We start from the raw sequence: 22,807 nt of genomic DNA, 5'->3' as shown, positions 1-22,807 counted from the left end.
AATTGCAGCCAGTTTGAGAGTGGAGGGTACAGTTTCAGAGGTAAGGGAGGAGTTGATTATTGCAGTGATCATGGGGGACACGGATGGCAGGCAGGCTTTTAGGAGAGTAGTGGGAAGGGGATTGATCTGACAGGTGGGTGGTCTTGCTTTGCAGATGAGCTCAGAGATGGTTTCTTCTGTTGGAGGGGTGAAGTTAGAGAGGGGGCTGATGAGTGATTGGCCTGTTTTAAGCATCCAGGGTGGATCCTTTGAGGAAGTGAATGACTACTGCAGCTGTATGTGGATGGTGTTGATTTTGTTAATGAAGAAGTCCAGAAAGGCAAAGCATTGGTCAGTAGAAGTGTTCGGGGTGAGGGTTTTAGGAGGTTGGAGTAGGTGACTGACTGTTGTGAACAGGGCTATGTTATCTTTGGCCGTACTAATGAGGTTGTAGTAGTACGGGGATTTGGCAGTGGAAAGAGCATTCTTATATTGATGTAGATGTTCAGTGTATATTTGGGTATGTACTGAAAGTCCAGTCTTTTTGCACAGCTGCTCCAGTCAACGACCAGCAGTTTTCAGCTGTTGGATACCAGTGGTAAACCAGGGAGCGGTCTGGGTAAAGGAGGCTGTATGGGTTTTTTTGGGGGGGGGGGCGGGGGGGGGCAGGACGGCGAGGGAAGAGAAGAGACAGTAATTTAATTTTTGTTTTTTAATAATTATTTTTGTGTGCTTTTTGCCTTTAATGGACAGGACAGTGAGTGAAATTGGGAGACAGAGGGAGAGAGAGTGGGGACTGACGCAGCAAAGGGCCACAAGCCGGAACCGAACCCACGGCTGCTGCAGCCAGGCGATGCCTCTGTACATCAATCAATCAATTTTATTTATAAAGCCCAATATCACAAATCACAATTTGCCTCACAGGGCTTTACAGCATACGACATCCCTCTGTCCTTAGGACCCTCGCAGCGGATGAGGAAAAACTCCCCCAAAAAACCCTTTAACGGGGAAAAAAAACGGTAGAAACCTCAGGAAGAGCAACTGAGGAGGGATCCCTCTTCCAGGACGGACAGACGTGCAATATATGTCGTACAGAACAGATCAACATAATAAATTAACAGTAATCCGTATGACACAATGAGACAGAAAGAGAGACAGAGACAGACGGTAATGACAGTAGCTTACAACAACATTACTGAAAGTAATAATATTATAATTATTCTGGCTATTGTGGTACAATATGTTGAAAGTAAATATTAATATCTGATAGTATATGTATGTGACAATAATCATATGTGTATAATAACAGACACCGCACCGCTGCGATATAAGTTAATCTGTGAGATAGTGGAGCACAAAGGCTCCGGAGAAGAAGCCGAGTTAGTGACATGCAGTATGGCCGAGTTAGCAAGATGCAGTAACAGGATATGAGAGAGAGAGAGAGAGAGAGAGAGAGAGAGAGAGAGAAGGAGAGAAGGTGCCCGGTGTATTATAGGAGGTCCCCCGGCAGACTAGGCCTAAGTCAGCCTAACTAGGGGCTGGTACAGGGCAAGCCTGAGCCAGCCATAACTATAAGTTTTATCAAAGAGGAAAGTCTTAAGTTTAGTCTTAAATGTGGAGACAGTGTCTGCCTCCCGAACCGCAACAGGAAGATGATTCCACATGAAAGGAGCCTGATAGCTGAAGGCTCTGGCTCCTGATCTACTTTTGGAGACTTTAGGGACCACGAGAAACCCTGCATTCTCAGAGCGCAGTGCTCTGGTGGGATAATATGGCACTATGAGCTCTCTAAGATATGACGGAACCTGACCATTTAGAGCTTTATAAGTTAACAGTAGGATTTTAAATTAAATTCTGGATTTAACAGGGAGCAAGTGCAGAGAAGCTAAAACAGGAGAAATGTGATCTCGTTTTTTAGTTCCTGTTAGTACACGTGCCGCTGCATTCTGAATTAGCTGGAGAATTTTTAACCCTATGGGCCTGAACGACGCACAGTGCGTCCAAATTCACACCTGTTCTTCTCTATTGATTTTTTCCGCGACCGTGTGTCATAGCGAGAAGCCACATATATCACGTGAAACAGTGGAACTGTAGCGTTCTGACAAGGCCAAGCACTTGTCGGTAGTCCAATGTTTTCACAGAGAAAAAAAATGAGAAATTTACACTAAAATCATGAATAACAGAGCTTTCATGCAGCTTTGCACACACATTACTCTTAGATGGATTACTCGCGAATGCAGGCTCGCACAGAAATGCCACGCATATCACATGAAAGCGCAGGACTAGAGCTTTCCAGTGATACCACATCATTGTGCTGTCATCCCATCATGCTATAAATACGGATTGATTGTCTACAAAATAAAAACCTGACGAATTTCTTTACAATCCATCTTATCAGTCACTTCATATAGTGAGGAATATCGTATCTTACCACATCTTAGGCTTGCATGTGTTTCTCCCTGTCTATCCACATTTGTAGTCCATCTCCATATTGTCCAGTTGACACTCGTCAAACTTTGTATGACAAGACCAGCGTACTTCACCTTTGCGCACCCAGACAACTGTAGCCTAATTATGCATGCATGACAGGGCCGTAGTCACCATATACATTGAGGGGGACATGTCCCCCCCCTCCCCTCCAATGCCCAAAATGTCCCCCCTATTATCTTAGATGTAAATATTGCATGTTTCTTTCAGATAAAACACATTTTTGACTTGTGAATGAGTCAATGGAATTTCTTGCAATAATGAAAAAATACTGGCAATCATGTCCGCCTGGCACAAACCACATGTTTTGGACAACTGTGAAGTGACAGAATGTGCCACCATCATGGTTCTTATATTGCCAGATTCCAGAGAGTCTCCCCTCTTCATATATGGTAGAATATGTCAACTTCCAACTTGCTATGCTGAGATAGATGTAAAAATGTAAGAATTTAGTAACACGGATTTGTTTTTTTCATTGATATAAAAATTAATATAAAATACAGGCACATAGAAGGACATGAAATGATGGCAACTCTGGTTGATGATTAAGTTTATTTTATTAGGATAAACCCCTTGAGGTGAATCACCTCGTTTTCGAGGGGATCCTAACATACAATACATTCAAGAACAAAACAGAACAACGATCAACAGTAGACTTACATACAAACGACAACTAATACAACACACATCAACACATAAACATCAGAGAGACGAATATGAAACAAAACTAAACACAATCACTAGGTGGCCAGCAATAGGCCATTGACAAACAGATGCATGCCTAGCAAAACTATTAGAAAGGATAAATAATTTGGTAAAGAATATAGAAAATACAGTGATACAGTATCATCTGAAACATGTGCAATTTAGCTCAAAGTAAGAAGACAAACCATATTTAAACATGTGAAATGATGTCAAGGATTGTATATCTAATGGTAAATTATTCCAGTCTGAAGGGGCTTTAAACAAAAATGCTTTTTTTCCAATTGTTCTTTTGACTGAAGGAGTAAAGAAGTAGTATTGTGTTGAGTGCCTTAATTGATATCTTGAGGAGTATGGGATCAAAAGTTCTTGTAGATACTGAGGATAATTGAAATGTATACATTTATAAATGAGTTGTAACCAATGAATATGTCTTCTTATATTGAGTGTGGGCCATTTGAGTAAATTGTACATAGCACAGTGACGAGTATAATATGAACAACCAAGAGCAAATCTACAGAGATTATTGTATGCAGTGATGAGTGGTAGAAGATTAGTTTTGGATGCATTTTGATAAATGATGGATTTAAATGATGATAGAATATTGTTAATCTTAAAATAATGAGATAATTTATTAAAAATTAGTTTTTCAAATACTTTTGCAATAGTGCAGATTATCGATATAGGCCTATAGTTATTTGGATCAATGATGTCACCACTTTTATGTATCGGGGTAATTTGTGAATATTTCCACATTACTGGTAACTCACATGTAGCTAAAGCTCTTGTATGCCGTCCTCATTTGCTCCGACCCTGTGCTCTAGTAAAGCAACATGTTCACCAAGAGTCTCCAGGGACATCTGGATGCTGCTCAGTTTTGTTTGTATGGGATCAATTTTTGTATCAAGATGAGCGAGCATATCTGTCTTGATCTGCTGTATGCCGTCCCATAAAGTTTGCAGAGAGATCTTATTTTGTTGATCCGCTGCCATTGTTGAACAGATCAGGGTTATCCAGTCCTTGTGCCCAAAAAGATAGAAGAACTACTAGATTTGTAGTCTACAACAGGGCTAGTGACTATAAATCACGTTGTAAGGCGATTTATAAAGCTACATGTAGAAAGCAGACAGGCCTGTGTTGCTCTCACTCACGCTGCAGCCATCTTGGGTGATCTTAGCTGCCTGCCTCCTGGTTAGCCCAGATTGTCCTGAAAAAAACAAGCTATAGCATGTGTATGTAGCCTTTATAATGATTGTGATATGATCTTAAAAGTAAAGGCAGTAAAAATACCCCAAAAACGCCTAGGGCCCATAGGGTTAAAGACTTACTAGAGCTACCTGATAAGAGGGAGTTACAGTAATCCAGCCTAGAGGTAACAAAAGTGTGGACCAATTTTTCTGCATCTTTTCGGGTCAGAATAGGCCAAATTTTCGCAATATTACGCAGATGAAAAAAATGCAGTCCGTGAGGTTTGTTTTAAATAAGAATTAAAAGACAAATCTTGATCAAATATTACCCCGAGGTTTCTTACGGTAGTGCTAGAGGCCAGAGCAATGCCATCTAGAGAAACTATGTCATCAGATACAGAGTCTCTGAGTTGTTTGGGGCCAAGAACAATAACTTCAGTTTTGCCTGAATTTAACATCAGGAAATTGGTGCTCATCCAGGTTTCTATGTCTTTAAGGCAGTTATGAAGTTTAGTTAATTGATTAGTTTCTTCTGGCTTCATCGATAAATACAACTGTGTATCATCCGCATAACAATGGAAATTTACAGAGTGATTTCTAATGATGTTACCTAAAGGGAGCATATATAGAGTAAATAGAATTGGTCCGAGCCCAGAACCTTGTGGAACTCCAAAACAAAGTTTAGTACGTAAGGATGATTCATCATGGACATGAACAAACTGAAAATGATCAGATAAATAAGATTTAAACCAGCTTAGTGCAGAACCTTTAAGGCCAATTAAGTGTTCCAGTCTCTGTACCAGAATTTGATGGTCAGTTGTGTCAAACGCCGCACTAAGATCTAATAAAACAAGTACAGAGACAAGTCCTTTGTCTGAAGCAATCAGAAGGTCATTTGTAATTTTAACTAGTGCTGTCTCAGTGCTATGATGCACTCTAAATCCTGACTGAAATTCCTCAAATAAATTATTAATCATGGATAAAATCACACAGCTGGTCTGCGACTACTTTCTCAAGGATCTTTGAAAGAAAGGGAAGATTAGATATTGGTCTATAGTTGGATAACACCTCTGGATCCAGGGTGGGCTTTTTTAGGAGAGGTTTAATTACAGCTAGCTTAAAAGACTGTGGTACATAGCCTGTTAATAAGGATATATTGATCATATCTAATATGTGAGTGTTAACTAAAGGTAAGACTTCCTTAAGTAGCCTAGTTGGGATGGGATGGGGTCTAAGAGACACGTTGATGATTTAGATGAAGAAATCACTGCAGTCAATTCTTGAAGAGAAATCGGGGAGAAACAATCTAAATATATATTAGGTATTACAGCTGTGTTTGAGGGCAGATAGGTACTATCTGAGGACAGGAGGTCATGAATTTTGCTTCTAATAGTTAGAATTTTGTCATTAAAAAAGCTCATAAAATCATTACTGCTAAGGGCTAAAGGAATACAAGGCCCAATAGAGCTGTGACTCTCAGTCAGCCTGGCTACAGTGCTGAAAAGAAACCTGGGGTTGTTCTTATTTTCTTCTATTAAAGATGAGTAATAGTTTGCTCTGGCATTGCGGAGGCCCCTCTTATACGTTTTGAGACTGTCTGCCCAGACTAAACGAGATTCTTCGAGTTTGGTTAATCGCCAATTCCTTTTGAATTTTCGCAATATTTGTTTTAACTTACGGGTTTGAGAGTTATACCAAGGAGCGAACCTTCTTTGCTTTGTTAACTTCTTTTTAAGAGGTGCTACAGAGTCAAGTGTTGTTCGCAGCGAGCCTACGGCACTATCGACAAGATGATCAATTCGGGAGAGGTTAAAGTCAGTACGGGAAACCTCTGTTACTGAAGGACATGGTATTAAATTTAACGACGGAGGCATCATTTCCTTAAATTTTGCGACAGCAGTATCTGATAAACATCTAGAATAGTAACTGTTGCTGAGTGGCGTGTAATCGAGTAAAAAGAAATCAAAAGTAATCAAATAATGATCTGATAGCGAGGGATTCTGTGGAAAGACTGTTAGGTTATCAATTTCAATTCCATACGTCAGAACTAAATCGAGGGTATGGTTAAAACAGTGAGTGTGTTCATGTACACCCTGACTGAAGCCAATGGAGTCTAATAATGAGATAAACGCGGTAGCCAGGGAGTCATTATTGACGTGGGGCGCTGGCAGTATCCACTACGCTACTGATGCCCCGAGAGACAGTAATCATAGTGATTCACCAAGTCAGTAGTAGGGGAGGATGATGGGGGAGGGTTGGGGTTGGAGGTTATCAGGGTAGTGAGGTCTGTAGGATTGATGTTTTTAATGTTTCTGAAGGAGATAGTCCAGTGCTTTTTAACTTTGGATAATGAGGCCCCTCACCCCACTACTTTATGATTAGAGACAGGGAACTCGCTGGCAGAGAGATTACAGGGAATGATACCAGTGCACAGATTTAGTCGAGTGTGTGACCCTTTTTATGTTTTGGGAGGTTGTCATATTGTGTAATACTGAGACAGTCGAGGAGTGAGATAAAATCATTGGCAAAAGAACTGGATGGGTCATCAGTGTGAATATTAAGGTTACACAAGAGGATTACAGTAGGGGACATGGCACATACAGATGTTAATAGTGAGGAGAATTCAGTGAGAAAAACAGTTGAGGACTGGTGTTCGGTAGATGGCAACAATAACTTTTACTGCTAAGCATTCAAAAGAGGAGTGATTGGGGTCCAATCCCCCCTCCCTGCAGCTCGGGGTTTACTAATGTAAGCAAAACCCGGTGGGACAGCTCCGTGAGGCATAAGAAGTCAAGCTTTTTGTCCATGACGAGTTCAGACACCAGCAGGGCCTTACTGCTGGGGCCGTGTTCACAAACATTCTGAGAATACTCTCAGAGAGCTCTTAAAGCTGCCCTGTGGAGTTTTGCCCATTTGCGCCATCTGCCGTGTTTTTCCGAGTACTGCAACAATAACAGTCAGCGTGCGCCGTTCGATGACGTCGGCAATACGAGTGACGCTCCCGCACCGCACAAAACTAAATGACACACCTATTTACCACCCAGTAATTTTCGTTGTTTTATTTGCTATGAACAAATATACTGTAGCGACCCTGGGGCAGTGGTGAGTGTGGTATGAGTGGAGTCAGCTGTCAGTGTGCGGGCTGGAGATTGGTGGAGTAGAGAGGGGGAGGGCTGCCCCGCTGGTTACTGTAAGTGAGTATGTGTGTATGAAGTGTGTGTGCTACGCTAGAAGAGTCAGAGTTTGGGACGGAGACTTTTACGTGTTAACCCCCTGGAGTGTTACCGGAGTTTTTGGAGTGCACAAATAAACAGGCCTTTTTCCCGAACGCCACTCTGGTCTGCTGCTCGTGAGTGATTCTTTACAATACAGACAGCTCGGCGGCAGAGCGGTGCGCTCTTGCGCCGCGGTAGCACATACACAATGAATGGGTTCATCGGTGGAGGTCTGCGCTTTGCGCGCTCTGTGTGAAACGGGCTTTACTCTGGTTTGATTTCTGCGTTTGTCACACTCTCGTTTTGCCTTTTTTTCTTCTTCTGAACGTTGCGGAGGTTGGGGAGGACCAGCGAGACCAGCTCCAGAGGCTTCGGAAGCTTTCCTGGGCCGTTTCTTTGGGTTTTCAGTAGGGGTGTAACGGTACACAAAAATCACGGTTCGGTACGTATCTCGGTACACAAGTCACGGTTCGTTTTTTTTTTCGGTACAGTAATGAAAAAAACTATTAAATATCTTTTACTTATTGGTAACCTTATTAAAACATACCACCACAGCAGTTAACTCTTTTTACACAATTTTTGAATGAAACAAATATATATAAAATCCTGCTTTTTCACAGTTTGAATGAAAATAGAAATATAAAAGTGAAAAATAAAATCCTGCTGTTTTTTTTAACACATTTTTTGAATGAAAAATATAAATATAAATTTCTGCTTAAACAGTTTTACTCAATTAAAATAAAAAGTATAGTGCAGCTGGTCAGCTTTAAAGCCTGCTCAGATTCAGTTTTACTAGGAACTTACTTAGCTTTCCCACTTTGTTAAGGTGCAGTAAACAAAACATGCTTATATCTAAAGTGCAGCTTAAACAATTTTACTCAACTCCAATGGCGTTTGTTATTTCTTTAGCGCGATGGTCAGGGAAACACTCTTTCTTTTTAAACGACGGCAATATCGTAGTTTGCACCAGATTGCTTTTTCTAGTCGTGCCGTTCAAACGTGGGTGGTGTCGCTTTAGATGCGTTAGCATGTTAGACGTGTTTCCAAGTACATACCCGACCGCTGTTCTGCAGTGTCGGCACACTGCTTTTGTCTTGTCAACTTGCTTATTTCCATCTTCGTATTTTACCCTGAAACCAAAGTGTTCCCAAACGGAGGACTTAAGGTTTCTGTAATGTAACGGACATTGGTTTATATGTAAAAACTCCACAGGGCAGCTTTAACTCAGCCTTAAAAATTCTAGCCAGGAGTCCTAGCTTAGGAATGAGGTAGAGCAACTCTGAGCAAGGAAACGCCAAAAACTTTGACCTTAGCACGCAGGTGTGGTTGACCCCATTGCTAGGTATGACATATTCTTGTAACAGATGTGATTGGTTGACTTTTTATGAGCCTGTAAGTTGTGAACACTCTAGTGGGAAAAAAATGAACTGCATCACAATATGAGACTGTGAAAGTGTTGTCATTAGGCTCGTTCGAGATGAACTGCGCCAGTTTCCAGCAGCCTTCAGTCCGTACAGGAAGTCACAGACACACTAACATCCTGTCACACTGTTGGGGATTTATTCAAAATTGAAGGCACACTGAACCAGCATGGCTACCACAGCATCCTGCAGCGACATGCCATCCCATCCGGTTTGCGTTTAGTTGGACGATCATTTATTTTTCAACAGGACAATGACCCCAAACACACCTCCAGGCTGTGTAAGGGCTATTTGACCAAGAAGGAGAGTGATGGAGTGCTGCGGCAGATGACCTGGCCTCCACAGTGTCACCAGCAAAACACCCCCACACCATCACACCTCCTCCTCCATGCTTCACAGTGGGAACCAGGCATGTGGAATCCATCTGTTCACCTTTCTGCATCTCACAAAGACACAGCGGTTGGAACCAAAGATCTCAAATTTGGACTCATCAGACCAAAGCACAGATTTCCACTGGTCTAATGTCCATTCCTTGTGTTTCTTGGCCCAAACAAATCTCTTCTGCTTGTTGCCTCTCCTTATTAGTGGTTTCCTAGCAGCTATTTGACCATGAAGGCCTGATTCGCGCAGTCTCCTCTTAACAGTTGTTCTAGAGATGGGTCTGCTGCTAGAACTCTGTGTGGCATTCATCTGGTCTCTGATCTGAGCTGCTGTTAACTTGCAATTTCTGAGGCTGGTGACTCGGATGAACTTATCCTCAGAAGCAGAGGTGACTCTTGGTCTTCCTTTCCTGGGTCAGTCCTCATGTGTGCCAGTTTCGTTGTAGCGCTTGATGGTTTTTGCGACTCCACTTGGGGACACATTTGAAGTTTTCGCAATTTTCCGGACTGACTGACCTTCATTTCTTAAAGTAATGATGGCCACTCATTTTTCTTTAGTTAGCTGTTCGGTTCTTGCCATAATATGAATTTTAACAGTTGTCCAATAGGGCTGTCGGCTGTGTATTAACCTGACTTCTGCACAACACAACTGATGGTCCCAACCCCATTGATAAAGTAAGAAATTCCACTAATTAACCCTGATAAGGCACACCTGTGAAGTGGAAACTATTTCAGGTGACTACCTCTTGAAGCTCATCGAGAGAATGCCAAGAGTGTGCAAAGCAGTAATCAGAGCAAAGGGTGGCTATTTTGAAGAAACTAGAATATAAAACATGTTTTCAGTTATTTCACCTTTTTTTGTTAAGTACATAACTCCACATGTGTTCATTCATAGTTTTGATGCCTTCAGTGAGAATCTACAATGTAAATAGTCATGAAAATAAAGAAAACGCATTGAATGAGAAGGTGTGTCCAAACTTTTGGCCTGTACTGTACTGTACGTACAGAAGGCTCCATTCGTGTCCGTATACGTATTTAACATTGAGTATAAATGAGACAGACAGGCTTGACGGCTAAGAATAACTTTTATCTTATCCAGGAAATAGTCCTAACTGTAAGGGGGAATTCTTAGAAAGATGTTCTAATTCTAAGAATTTTCTTAAAATAATTTTTTATTTTATTAATCCCTGAGGGGAAATTCAGTTTTTTCACTCTGTTGTCAATTTCACACAGGTCCGAACACATGCACAAACAGGACCTGTACATGCACTAAGTGGAGAGATGTCAAGGTGGGGCTGCCCATGACAGGCACTCTGGGCGCTCTCCATATTTTGGTCCGGACGGGGACTTGAACAGGTGACCCTCCGGTTACCAACCCAAGTCCCTATGGACTGAGCTACTGCTGCCCCAAATATCACTTGGAGCAACTCTTTGTTCTAGGAAGCTTTGTGAATACGTGCCCTGATCTTGACCCAGCTATTCCCAGTAATTTTAGGCCAATTTTTGAAGTTTTTGTCTAATCTAAGGTTTTTGTTTTTTTGTTTTTTTAAATCAGATTCTGTCCAGTATGTTAGAGAAATTTCACTGTTTTACACCTTTTTTTAATGTCTCTTGGGCAACTGGATCACAAGTGGACAGTGCTACATACAAGCGTGAACCACCACCAAGAGGCACTGTGATTTGATCAAACCAACTGCCAACCATGTATCTTATATAGCGCAAGCACTTAACATTCCTTGGGCTGTACTCACAAAGCTTCCTCGTGCTTAGAGTTGCTCCTAGCAACATTTTCTGAGAATTTCCCATTAAAGTTAAAGCAAGGTCCTTGTAAAGATAAGTTATTCAAGAAGCATCGTAGACTTTAAAAGAGCTCCTAAAGTGAAAAAGTGAAAAAAGGAGTAGGGAGGAGGACTTTTGAGAGGCTTAACAGTTTCTTAAGCAGAGGAGAAAATGATGGAAACACAAAAAGGGCAGGGAATATTCTCCAAATGCTGGATGGCAGTGAGTAAATGAAATGCTACAGATTAGATCATGCAGGGATAGTATTTGTGGTCAATCTTGTTAGGGTAATGCACATATTTCATGCCCAACATGAAAAAGCTATAATACCAGACATAAAATGATCACATTACTAAGATATTTGAAAAACTGGAAAAGTGCAGCAGTGATGACTTTGTTCTGTCTAAACCTTCCATCAGCAGAATGATCACACCAACAGTGAGAACACTCTCACAGTCAGCAGTTCATTTCATTTCCACTGGGTGTCCACACCTTACTGGCTCACAAAAGGGTGTGTCAGGGACAACCAATCACATCAGTTAAAAGAATGCATCATACCTAGCAACGGGGTCAATCACACCCCACTAAGGTAAAAGTTTCTGTCCAGTCCTTGCTCAGAGTTTCTCTGAGAACGTTCCTAAATCACTCCTAAACTAAGATTCCTTACTAAACATTTAAAGGCCAAGTTAGGAGCTTGCTGAGAGTATGTTTGTGAATATAGCCCCTGATGCATCCCCGACAAGGACCATGCGTGCAGATGGCACTGGGGACGGGGGTGACATGTCCCCCCCAGATTTATAGTGACCCCGATCCGTCCCCCCACTGTCACCCCCACACATAGGTAAAAAAGAGGATCAGTGTTCCGTTAGTTAGGCTAACTTACATTGCAGCACAAAGTTGAAATGGCAGCGGCAGTAGCCTTGTCAGTGATCAATCCACATTACACCTATTCAAGAAGGGGAAAGGCTGGAGCAGATCCTTGCTGAGTTGGGAAAGCAAGGTGTTCAATTTACCACGTAATTCTCAGTTAATAACACTGCACAGCTGATCCATTGATAGCCCGGTCTTTGTGCTACAACTAATGGTGCATTCAATTGTACTCGTAAGTCGGAGTTTTGAAGTCGGAAAAGCATTGAAATCTAGCATCTACAAGCATAAACGTTGGGGTTTTCCTTTCATTTCATTAACTGTCCATTTTTTTTCCGAATTACATGTTCCATTTCCCAGTTTTTAAACTGGGAAGCGCTCAGTTCGGAGGTTACGTTGTTCAGAGCTCCAAGTTCCGACTTCCAATGTAAATGTAACGCATCATAAGGCACGATTCTCGACCCCGCGGTCCTAAGAGGAGCTGGTAGCTGTGCCTGTGCCTGTAGCGGTAACCATAGTGATCATATACAACTGTCTAATGACTGAGCTGGTGATTTTTCTGCCACATGAAGCCAGAGAAGAAAGAAAAATAATCACAGCATTTTTTTTTTCAAGAACCAAAAGATGTAAATATCCTATGCCTGTTGCCTGTTGACTTTCCCAGATGTGGCAAATATTTGTTTTGTAATGTTGAGTAGCTAGTCTGACAATAATAAGAAGGCATTTGGACTTACCTGAAGTAGGCTAAATGTAAAATAACAGCATTCTAGGCTGTAGGTGAATATCTTTAATGTTATTATTTTTATGTATAATGTTATTTTAGTAAGCAGCAACTGTTAACTGAAATTTCATTTCATATTTCATGCTATGTAGTCTTTACTTATTTTTATTTATGTGAATCTGTTGTTTAAGTGTTTATACTTCCGTTTTCATACACATTGTTATGTTTATAATCATTTACATGAAGGCATGAGTGTGAATCATTTCATCATTTTATTTTATTATTAATTTTTCGCACATAGGTTCTTTGCTTTTTTCTCAGAATAGAGTTAAAGTTTCTGTGCTGAGATTCTTCATCCTGCTGAGATCAGCAAATGTTTAAATAAAACATATGCAGAAGGCATGAAGTTTTGGTGCGTGATTGACATACCAGACAAACAACAGTTTGATCATGTATGGCTAGTGTTGATCAGGTAGGCCTTTGTTTACCAATGTTCATTCAGTCAGAAGACTCACGATTCTAATGTTTATTGCAGCTTCAGTGTATATATATATATATGTATGTATGTATTTACACAAAATAACTAATTGAGTTGGAATCATTTGCTGACAGCTTGGTCCCCCCAGTTCAAAAATCCCATCTGCGCCCCTGACAAGGACTACATTATGAATGCATTTGGTGACAGCACACTAATGCTCTATATCTCGGCCAATTTACAATGAGTTGGACTAAGTGTTGTGTGACCATCCGTGGTTTTGTCCTATGGAAGTAGACGTTGTCTGCTAACCACAATATCTCCAACTGTATTGACACAACCACTTACATGACTGGCAAGAGTGTGGGTGCAATAACTGTGTGAAGGGCTCTTTGACTTTCTAGCATAAGTGAAGTTGGGAGTAACAAAACCTCATCACAAGTGGTCAGCTGGAGACTCCTGACAGATACAAGTGTGATTGTCAGTATGTGTTTGGATTAATGAAGTGCATCTTAAAACCAAGTGTAATCAGGGTCAGTGACACTCCTTAGAGTGACAAAAAACCTTCACTGTGTTGCAGGTGCAGGTAAATGCACTTAATTCTTAATCTTAATTCTTCTCACGTTTTTGATACCGTTGACCAAACAATTCTGGCTCACTTTACATGATGGTTCGGCATTTTTGGGTTTGCCCTTCATTGGTTCCACTGTTATGTGTATTGGGAATGAGGTTAAGCTGATTCATTTAAATGAATTTGAATAGATATATTTTCAAAATGTGTAAATATAAATCATGTTGATGCTAAAAACATAAATGTTAATACTGAACTGTGCCATGAATTTTTCAAGTAGTGGTTAATGTAAAGAAGACATTAACGCATAACGTCTTTCTGTTCACATCAGGTGTGGCGAGGGGCATTCTTCTTGGCTGACTTTATCGTCTCTAAACCACACATATTCAGAGGAGCCACAGTCCTGGAGCTGGGAGCGGGAACCGGCTTAACCAGCATCATTATGGCAACCATAGCCAAAACAGTGTACTGCACAGGTATAACGTCATTAAGCACACATCGTAATTAAATCTTAAAACACTGATCAGGCAGCTCCTTAATGTTTTGAGTTTCTTTTAATATCTTAATCTGAATTTGTGAACACAACTAAATCAACTTAGGCTCCAGACTAACTTTTTTTTAGTAGAGCACTGTAGTCCCTAACTGAGAATTTTAGGAGCACAAGCAGAAAATGTTGGGACACACCTTAAATCATCTTGCAATGCAGTTATTCACATTTTTGGCCATTTTAACTGTATCACAAACTATATGTAGTCTACTGTATATTAACAATGGGCTATTTTAATTATTGAAGTATTTAGCATCAAAAAGACTCGTGGTCAGTGGGATGTGAGGATTCGTAAAATAACATCTGTACAGATGTGAAGCCCTGACTATATCTGACTGATCTTTAATCAATCAATCAATCAATCAATTTTATTTATAAAGCCCAATATCACAAATCACAATTTGCCTCACAGGGCTTTACAGCATACGACATCCCTCTGTCCTTATGACCCTCGCAGCGGATAAGGAAAAACTCCCCAAAAAAAACCCCTTTAACGGGGAAAAAAACGGTAGAAACCTCAGGAAGAGCAACTGAGGAGGGATCCCTCTTCCAGGACGGACAGATGTGCAATAGAATGAGAGAGAGAGAGAGAGAGAGAGAGAGAGAGATGCAGGTAATGACAGTAGCTTATAACAACATTATTGAAAGTAATAATATTATAGTTATAGTTCTGGCTACTGTGTTATAATATGTTGAAAGTATGTATTAATATCTGGCAGTATACATGTGTGACAATAGTCATATGTGTATAATAACAGTAGAAGTATGACTAATGATGGCAGCAGCAGCAAGAGGCATCTGGCAGGACCACGGCAGCAGCACAACCACACACGTCACGCTGTCCAGGCACCGCTGCGATATGAGTTAATCTGAGAAACAGTGGAGCACAAAGGCTCCGGAGAAGAAGCCGAGTTAGTGACATCCAGAATGGCCGAATTAGCAAGATGCAGTAATAGAATAAGAGAGAGAGAGAGAGAGAGAAGGAGAGAAGGAGAGAAGGTGCCCGATGTATTATAGGGGGGTCCTCCGGCAGACTAGGCCTGAGCCAGCCCTAACTATAAGCTTTATCAAAGAGGAAAGTCTTAAGTCTAGTCTTAAATGTGGAGACGGTGTCTGCCTCCCGGACCGTAACAGGAAGATGATTCCACAGGAGAGGAGCCTGATAGCTGAAGGCTCTGGCTCCTGATCTACTTTTGGAGACTTTAGGGACCATGAGTAACCCTGCGTTCTCAGAGCTCAGTGTTCTGGTGGGATAATATGGCACTATGAGCTCTCTAAGATATGACAGAGCTTGACCATTTAGAGCTTTATAAGTTAACAGTAGGATTTTAAATTCAATTCTGGATTTTACAGGGAGCCAGTGCAGAGAAGCTAAAACAGGAGAAATATGATCTCGTTTCTTAGTTCCTGTTAGTACACGTGCTGCTGCATTCTGAATTAGCTGGAGAGTTTTTAAGGACTTACTAGAGCTACCTGATAATAGAGAGTTACAGTAATCCAGCCTTGAGGTAACAAAAGCGTGGACCAATTTTTCTGCATCTTTTCGGGTCAGGATAGGCCTAATTTTCGCAATATTACGCAGATGAAAAAATGCAGTCCGTGAGGTTTGTTTTAAATGAGAATTAAAAGACAAATCTTGATCAAATATTACTCCGATGTTTCTTACGGTAGTGCTAGAGGCCAGAGCAATGCCATCTAGAGAAACTATGTCATCAGATACAGAGTCTCTGAGTTGTTTGGGGCCAAGAACAATAACTTCAGTTTTGTCTGAACTTAACATCAGGAAATTGGTGCTCATCCAAGTTTTTATGTCTTTAAGGCAGTTATGGAGTTTAGTTAATTGATTAGTTTCTTCTGGCTTCATCGATAAATACAACTGTGTATCATCTGCATAACAGTGGAAATTTATAGAGTGATTTCTAATGATGTTACCTAAAGGGAGCATATATAGAGTAAATAGGATTGGTCCGAGCACAGAACCTTGCGGAACTCCAAAACAAACTTTAGGACGTAAGGATGATTCATTATGAACGTCAACAAACTGAAAACGATCAGATAAATAAGATTTAAACCATCTTAGTGAAAGTGAGCTTAATGAAAGCTGTTGTCGTGTATTTTTCTCCTCTGAAAATATTAACCTTATAGTCAGACACAATTTATTTAGCCTTTGTAGTAGAGGAGATAGGTCTGCTCTGCAGCAGCAAAGTGATATGATGCTGATTTACATGAGAATTCATGTAAAATTAAGGTTGAACCATGAACATAAATTACAGAAAGCCTGTTAAGCATTTTAATAAATCAATCTATCATGAATAAAACAATTTGAGACTGAGAACAAACTGATATATGAGTCTGATCATATTTTAATGAATCAACATCATATCGGACATCATCATCATATTGTGTTTCTGTGACTTCCTATATGGACTGAAAGCTGCTGGAATCTGCCGCGAAACTGTCCGTCTGAACACCAGTTTCCTCACTTCACCGCACTTGCAGGCTCATGAACTTTGTGGGCACATTCCTGGGAAGTCTGGGAGTGCTTAGGGCTTTCCAAATCTAAAATTCATCCAGTCCACAAGGGACCTCAAGTGGACTTTCTGCAGACTTCCCGGAGAGTCCCCTTGGGGTGCAGACTTCAGCAGACTTCACTGATTTAATAACCCACAATTCATTGCAATACATTTGCATTTCAACTGCAGAAAAAAAAAACGTATAAATGTGTAAAATGGTTATTGATAGTTCGGTCAATTAAAATCCTACTTGAATTGTGTAGGCCAGAAATAATATTCAACCACATCATGATACAGAAATATGTATAAGTATAAGCAGTAGAGGGACTGAAAATGCAATTTATTATTGCAGCCTATACATGGAATTTATATCTTGTTATCTGCAGGAACAGATCAGTAGACACCAGGGCAGGAATTTCACGAGGGCCACGAGGGCCATGGCTCTCGTGCCCTCCCAATTTGGCCCTGTGCCCTTGAAAAAATATCTGCCCTAAGGCCACAGTGGCCTTGATGCCCCGCCCGCACTGCCCCAGGTGATTTTGCGATTTTCTCCCCTGCCTCTTTCCTGTCAACACGGCACGACACCTGCGTCTTTTGAGAAAAAAATAATGCCATGACAATCTGAATTCTTATTGGGCAACATCAAATGAGACGATGCGTACATCACCAGTGGTGGGTTTGATTCGAGCCTGGCATGAACCGCTCGGATGGGCTGTAACGACAGTTTGACCCCAGTCTATCACCGGCCAACCAGGAGACTTCATCAAACGCCCGGGCAGGGATCGGTACCGAGACCCGGTGTTAAACAACCCAAGGCAAGTTTAATGAAGACCGTAATAATAGTAAGCTCCACCATTATTGGCGTTACTTTTTAAAGTTTCGGTTTCATCATCATTCTGCAGCCTCTTTCCTGCTCTCTGCATGTCACCCCTCACAGTGCGCGCGCACACACACACACACACACACACACACACAGGGGTGGAAATCCCGGGGGGGACAGGGGGGGCATGACTCCCCCTTCAGTAAAGCTGTACCCCCCTAGAATAATTTGAGACACAATTAATAATTTTTGAACAATGCAGTAGTATTTATTAAAAGCACAATGTAAGCGGTGCTCGTTATAATCACGCAATAATGTGCTATTTAAATCTTAAAAGATTTAGTCCCCCCCTCCCATTCCTAGTAGTGGTATATTCCATACTCTTTCCAACGGGCGGGGCTGCTTGGCAGCAGTAGCTGTGTGGCTGGACCTGGCTGCCCACATTGCGCATCGCCGGGTAAGATGTACACTCACACAGATACAGTTTAACTTACACAAGTTACAACACATCCCATTTACTGTTACAACAAGCTCCAGGTCCAGGCTGATAATATAAACTCTAAAATTTTACTGTTTATTGTCCCTCCCAACTATGAAATGGGATTTTCGCCCCTAGACACACACACACACAAACTCAACAGCAGAGAGGCCGCAGTGCAGATGAAGGGAATATAACTTCAAGATTACTCTAGTTAACGACAACTACACTTGTTACTGTGAGTAAGTGCAATAAAACCTCTGCCAGCCAAGCCAATACTCTATCAATACATGTGATCAGCATGTAGAAAGCCATATTTCAATCTGCGTTGTCCGCAGTCTCTTATTCACCGCTATTATGATTTATGATCGCGGTCGACACAAGCACGTGGCGCTCGCGGTGCTAACAGCAAAGTATTTAAGACAAACTAAAATGAAAGCTGTCTGTATGTAGGCTAACACTTTATCTGAAGATGTACCTGAGGCAGCCGACCTGCAGACAGTGAGTGTCCTCAGTAGAGGGGGGACAGAGAGCAGGATGAATGACTGATACTGATGTTTGTCTTCATGCTGAGATAACGTGACTTTCTTCACTCAGTATTGTGATGTCAGGAGGAATATTTATATTCCAGTGAGATATTACTGGGTTTTAAATAGTGACTGTTGTTGTAAACATGACTGTTGCTGCCATGGACTGTATAAAACTATATCCTGTGTAACCGACCTATAAGGAAAGCATCAGGAGGTGAGATGTGTGCATGTGTGTGTGTGGAGGAGAGGGAGAGAGGGAGATGCTGGTAGAGAGATAGTGTGTGTTGTTAGATACTGTTAATGTCACTTATTATTTATTATGCTTCTGTGCATTGATAGCTCTCTTTTAGTCTGTTTCTGCATCATGTTGAGGAGGGCCATGTCTGTATATATAAATATATATATATATATATATATATATATATATATATATATATATATATATATATGTATGCAAAAAAAAAAAAAAAAGTGGATCGGTTGCTCGCTGCTAAAAATGTGGACCATCTACATTATCTGGTTTTGAAATGCAGCCCAGTTGAAATAGTAACTGAATAGCCCTGCTGTAGTTTGTTTGTTTGTTAGCTATCTAACAACACATCAAAAATAATTGTAAGCCAGTCTTGTTCAGTGAATCAGTTTATCATGTACACTCAAAAAATATTTAGGCCTTATATTTAAGATTGTTTGCTTATAAATACATGAACCTGGTTGTTCTGTATTTAAGACACATTGGGTTTATTAGTACTATTAAATAAATCACATTATTACTTATTATACTCATTATTATTACATGAGCTTGTTTTATTTATTCATTTCACAGATAGTTATACATCCTTAGTCCTTAAATTAAATTCATTATGAACGTGGACTTAAAATCATTGTTTTATTTTATGGCCTTGCTGCCCTGGCTTTTGGCCTTTGTGCCCTCAAAAAATTGACAACACGAAAGGCCAAGTGGTCTTGCCCCTTAAATGACAAAATTCCAGGCCTGGTAGACACTATTCATCAGCTTATATGACATATATGTAAATATGACAGCAGCGATAGTTGAACATTTCCACGGCAACGAGTAAAACAGTCTTGAGGGCTATCCATCAGCCGCTTGCAGTCACTGCCCTCACACACTTTACGTAATGACCGTATATACGTTACACTACGTACAACTGAAGTCCACGAGGACTCAGTCTGCAAGTCCAAAAGGTGGACATTGGCATTACCAGATTGAGCAAGTACATTCCCCATCTTATGATTCTTGGGAATTTAAACAGCCTCAAGCTGACCAAATACAGACAGCATATTCAGTATTCTACCATAAAAACACACAGAGCCACGGCTACAATATATCAAAAGACACCGAAATCTTTCATTGCAGCTTTACACAGGCACACAGCACCTGACCCTTACTGGGCTGGTTTACATTATCACTTTTGAAAGATCCACTTACCCCATACACACTGAAACAACACTAAGCAGACGTTTTAAGATTTATATGCGCTGGAGTGGAGTTTTTGGAAAATGCAGTTTTAATCTGGATGGAGTGTTCACAATCATCCCACTCCTTAAGGGCCACAGGACTTGTCTGTGGTCATGAAATCATTCAAGAGACTCTGTAGTTTGCCTACCAGGCAAACAGGTCAGTGGCTGATGCAGTCAACGTAGGACTGCAGTACATCCTGCAATTCCTCGACTCCCCAGGGAAAAATGCATGTGGACTTTGCTTTGGCATTCAACACCATCATTCCAGAAGGCCTCCACTCCAAACTCAGCTCAGCTCATGGGGTGAATTCAGGACTGCAGAAAAGATAATCTGTGCTGACCTGCTCACAGTTCAGGACTTCTACATGTCCTGAGTCAGCAAAGGGACAGGAAACATCACTGCTGACCAAGGCAGTAACTATAATATATACCCCCCACCCCCAGTATTGAAATATGCAAAACAGTATACTGATAAAAAAAAAATAAAATTTAAAAAATGCTATTTTATGACAGGTAACCATGCACTGCTGTCCGAAATAATCATTACTAAATGTAATCAAAGTCATAAATAACCTTAACAAATGCCAATATTATTATTATTACAAGTTCTAGTTTTGTGGTGTACTGCAGTTCTGTGTTTGGTATGTCCAAGTGGTGTTGCCTAACCTCAGCAGAACACGGCTCACTGGCGTCTTCAACTAACGTTAATGTGTTTGTTACCCACGTGAAGTCTGAGCGAAGTGTCAGCAATTTATGTTGTGCTACATGTGTAGTAGGGCTGCAACTAACGATTATTTTCATTGTCGACTAATCTGTCGATTATTTCTTCGAATAGTCGACTCAGCATTTTATCGAAAAAATGTGTTAAAATGTTGAAAAATGTTGGTCTGTCTCTTCCAAACCCCAAAATTATGTCATCTAATGTCTTTTTTCGTACTCACACCAAAGGGTTTTAGTTCACCGTCATGGGAGAGTGTGTGAAGCTGCCAATATTTGAACATAAGAAGCTGCAATAGGAGTATTTTAGGGTACTTTTATAGTACTTTTCTATGAAAAATGACTCAAACCGATTAGTCAACTACTAAAATAGTCACCGATTATTTTGATAGTCAATTAGTCATCGATTAGTCGACTAATCGTGGCAGCCCTAATGTGTAGACAGTAGTAGCTTTCATTTATTGCATATCTGTAGAGTAGGTTATACCATGTAGCTGTATAGCTAGCACCATTATGTCCAAAAATCTATATTATACTATTTTAGAACATGTTAAAATAATGAGTGCTACACATTATACCGTCATAACAAAGGGGAAGGGAATAACTGCATAGTAAAAATACAGACAGTTGCTTTGGACAGTGGAGACATGAGGACCTGAATAGCAGCTCTTGAAAATTCAAGTCTGCTCCTCTACTCTTTGCAGGGCATTTAGACAGCTGTGATAGAGCATCCTGAAGTTCAGAAAATAACTGACACCTCTTGTCTTACCATTGAGTTCCATTGCTAATTTGTGTGTTATTTTGTTTTACAGATGTGGGAGAAGACCTTTTAAGCATGTGCAAGAAAAATGTGACATTAAATAGACACATGATGGAGCCTGCAGGTAAGGTAACATTGTCAGATTACTCTTTCTTTTTGCTTATTACCTTCTCAATTATTTCCAATTTCCACTAAAATCAAGAGTGTACATGTAGAATTTGGTAGGGGTAGTAGGGTAGTCAATCAATCAATATGTCTTGTGATTACATAAAATAGAATTTCATTAAAATGTGATCTTGTCAGTTCCTTCAATTTGTGCATTTAAAAAGACTTTAATAGTTATATAATATCAGACTGGGCAGTCTTAGGCAGTGACCTCATGAAGGAACCTTGTGGCTTGAAGGTAGAGACTCCTCCTGAGCCTCTCAGTGCTGCCTGGTGTAACCAGTACCTTCTTCCAAACCTCAACAGTGAGAAAAGGCAGTTATCTGAGTGGTTGGGATCTTCAATGATTCTCATGGCCTCATTTTTGCAGCGTCAGGTGTAAACATCCTTTATGCAGGGTAGAGCAGAGCCTATAGTGTGTTCAGCTGAACAAACCACTCTGTGCAGGGCCTTGCGGTCCTGTTTCAATGCTGTTTCCAGGGGTGGGCTGGCCATCTGCCTTACAGGGCCTTACAGGGCTGAGGTGCTTTTTGGGGTCAGCGCCTTCATTAAACAGCATCTGCCACAAAAAATGTACCAAAATGGATAACACAAAACACAAGGGAGGCACAGAGAAATAGCAGGTCAAAAATACTTTAAACCTGGACATTTCACACCATTTTAGCAACTTGCTGGCTGCACATTTCCAACAAGGCACAAATTGGTGCATAAAAATTTACCAGAATGCAGAAAATTAAGTGCTTGATGCTTAACAAAGAGCCCCAGAACCCCTCTTTAATATGCGTTCCCTCAAATGTTGAAAGAAACCTGCACCTTTGTATCATATAATATATATATGACTTATATTTGTTTGATCGATTGTGGTGGGCCCGTCTGGGCCAAAATGCTGGGGACAACTTTTGTCCCAGTCCACCCCTGGCTGTTTCTATACCAGGCAGTAGCAGAATCTGAATCTGAATCTGAATTAGAATCAGAATCAGAATCGGTTTTATTGCCAAGTAGGTTTTCACATAC

General features: G+C 40.8%; 1 protein-coding gene across 11 annotated transcripts in view; it reads left to right on the top strand.

Annotated features, from left to right (window-relative positions):
* mettl22 (methyltransferase 22, Kin17 lysine) overlaps positions 1 to 22,807 on the top strand; it is a 90,491-nt gene that overhangs the window by 18,919 nt on the left and 48,765 nt on the right. For all 11 annotated transcript variants that reach the window (XM_033643910.2, XM_033643907.2, XM_033643908.2 and 8 more), the window contains 2 exons: positions 14,116 to 14,260; positions 21,681 to 21,752. In XM_033643910.2, coding sequence (XP_033499801.1) covers positions 14,116 to 14,260; positions 21,681 to 21,752 — 217 coding nt within the window. The remainder of the gene's footprint in view (positions 1 to 14,115; positions 14,261 to 21,680; positions 21,753 to 22,807) is intronic.

The sequence above is a fragment of the Epinephelus lanceolatus genome, chromosome 18 (genome assembly GCF_041903045.1).
Source record: "Epinephelus lanceolatus isolate andai-2023 chromosome 18, ASM4190304v1, whole genome shotgun sequence".
Lineage (NCBI taxonomy): Eukaryota > Metazoa > Chordata > Actinopteri > Perciformes > Serranidae > Epinephelus > Epinephelus lanceolatus.
The sequence above is the reverse complement of the archived record's forward strand: the minus strand, read 5'-3'. Positions and strand labels throughout refer to the sequence as shown.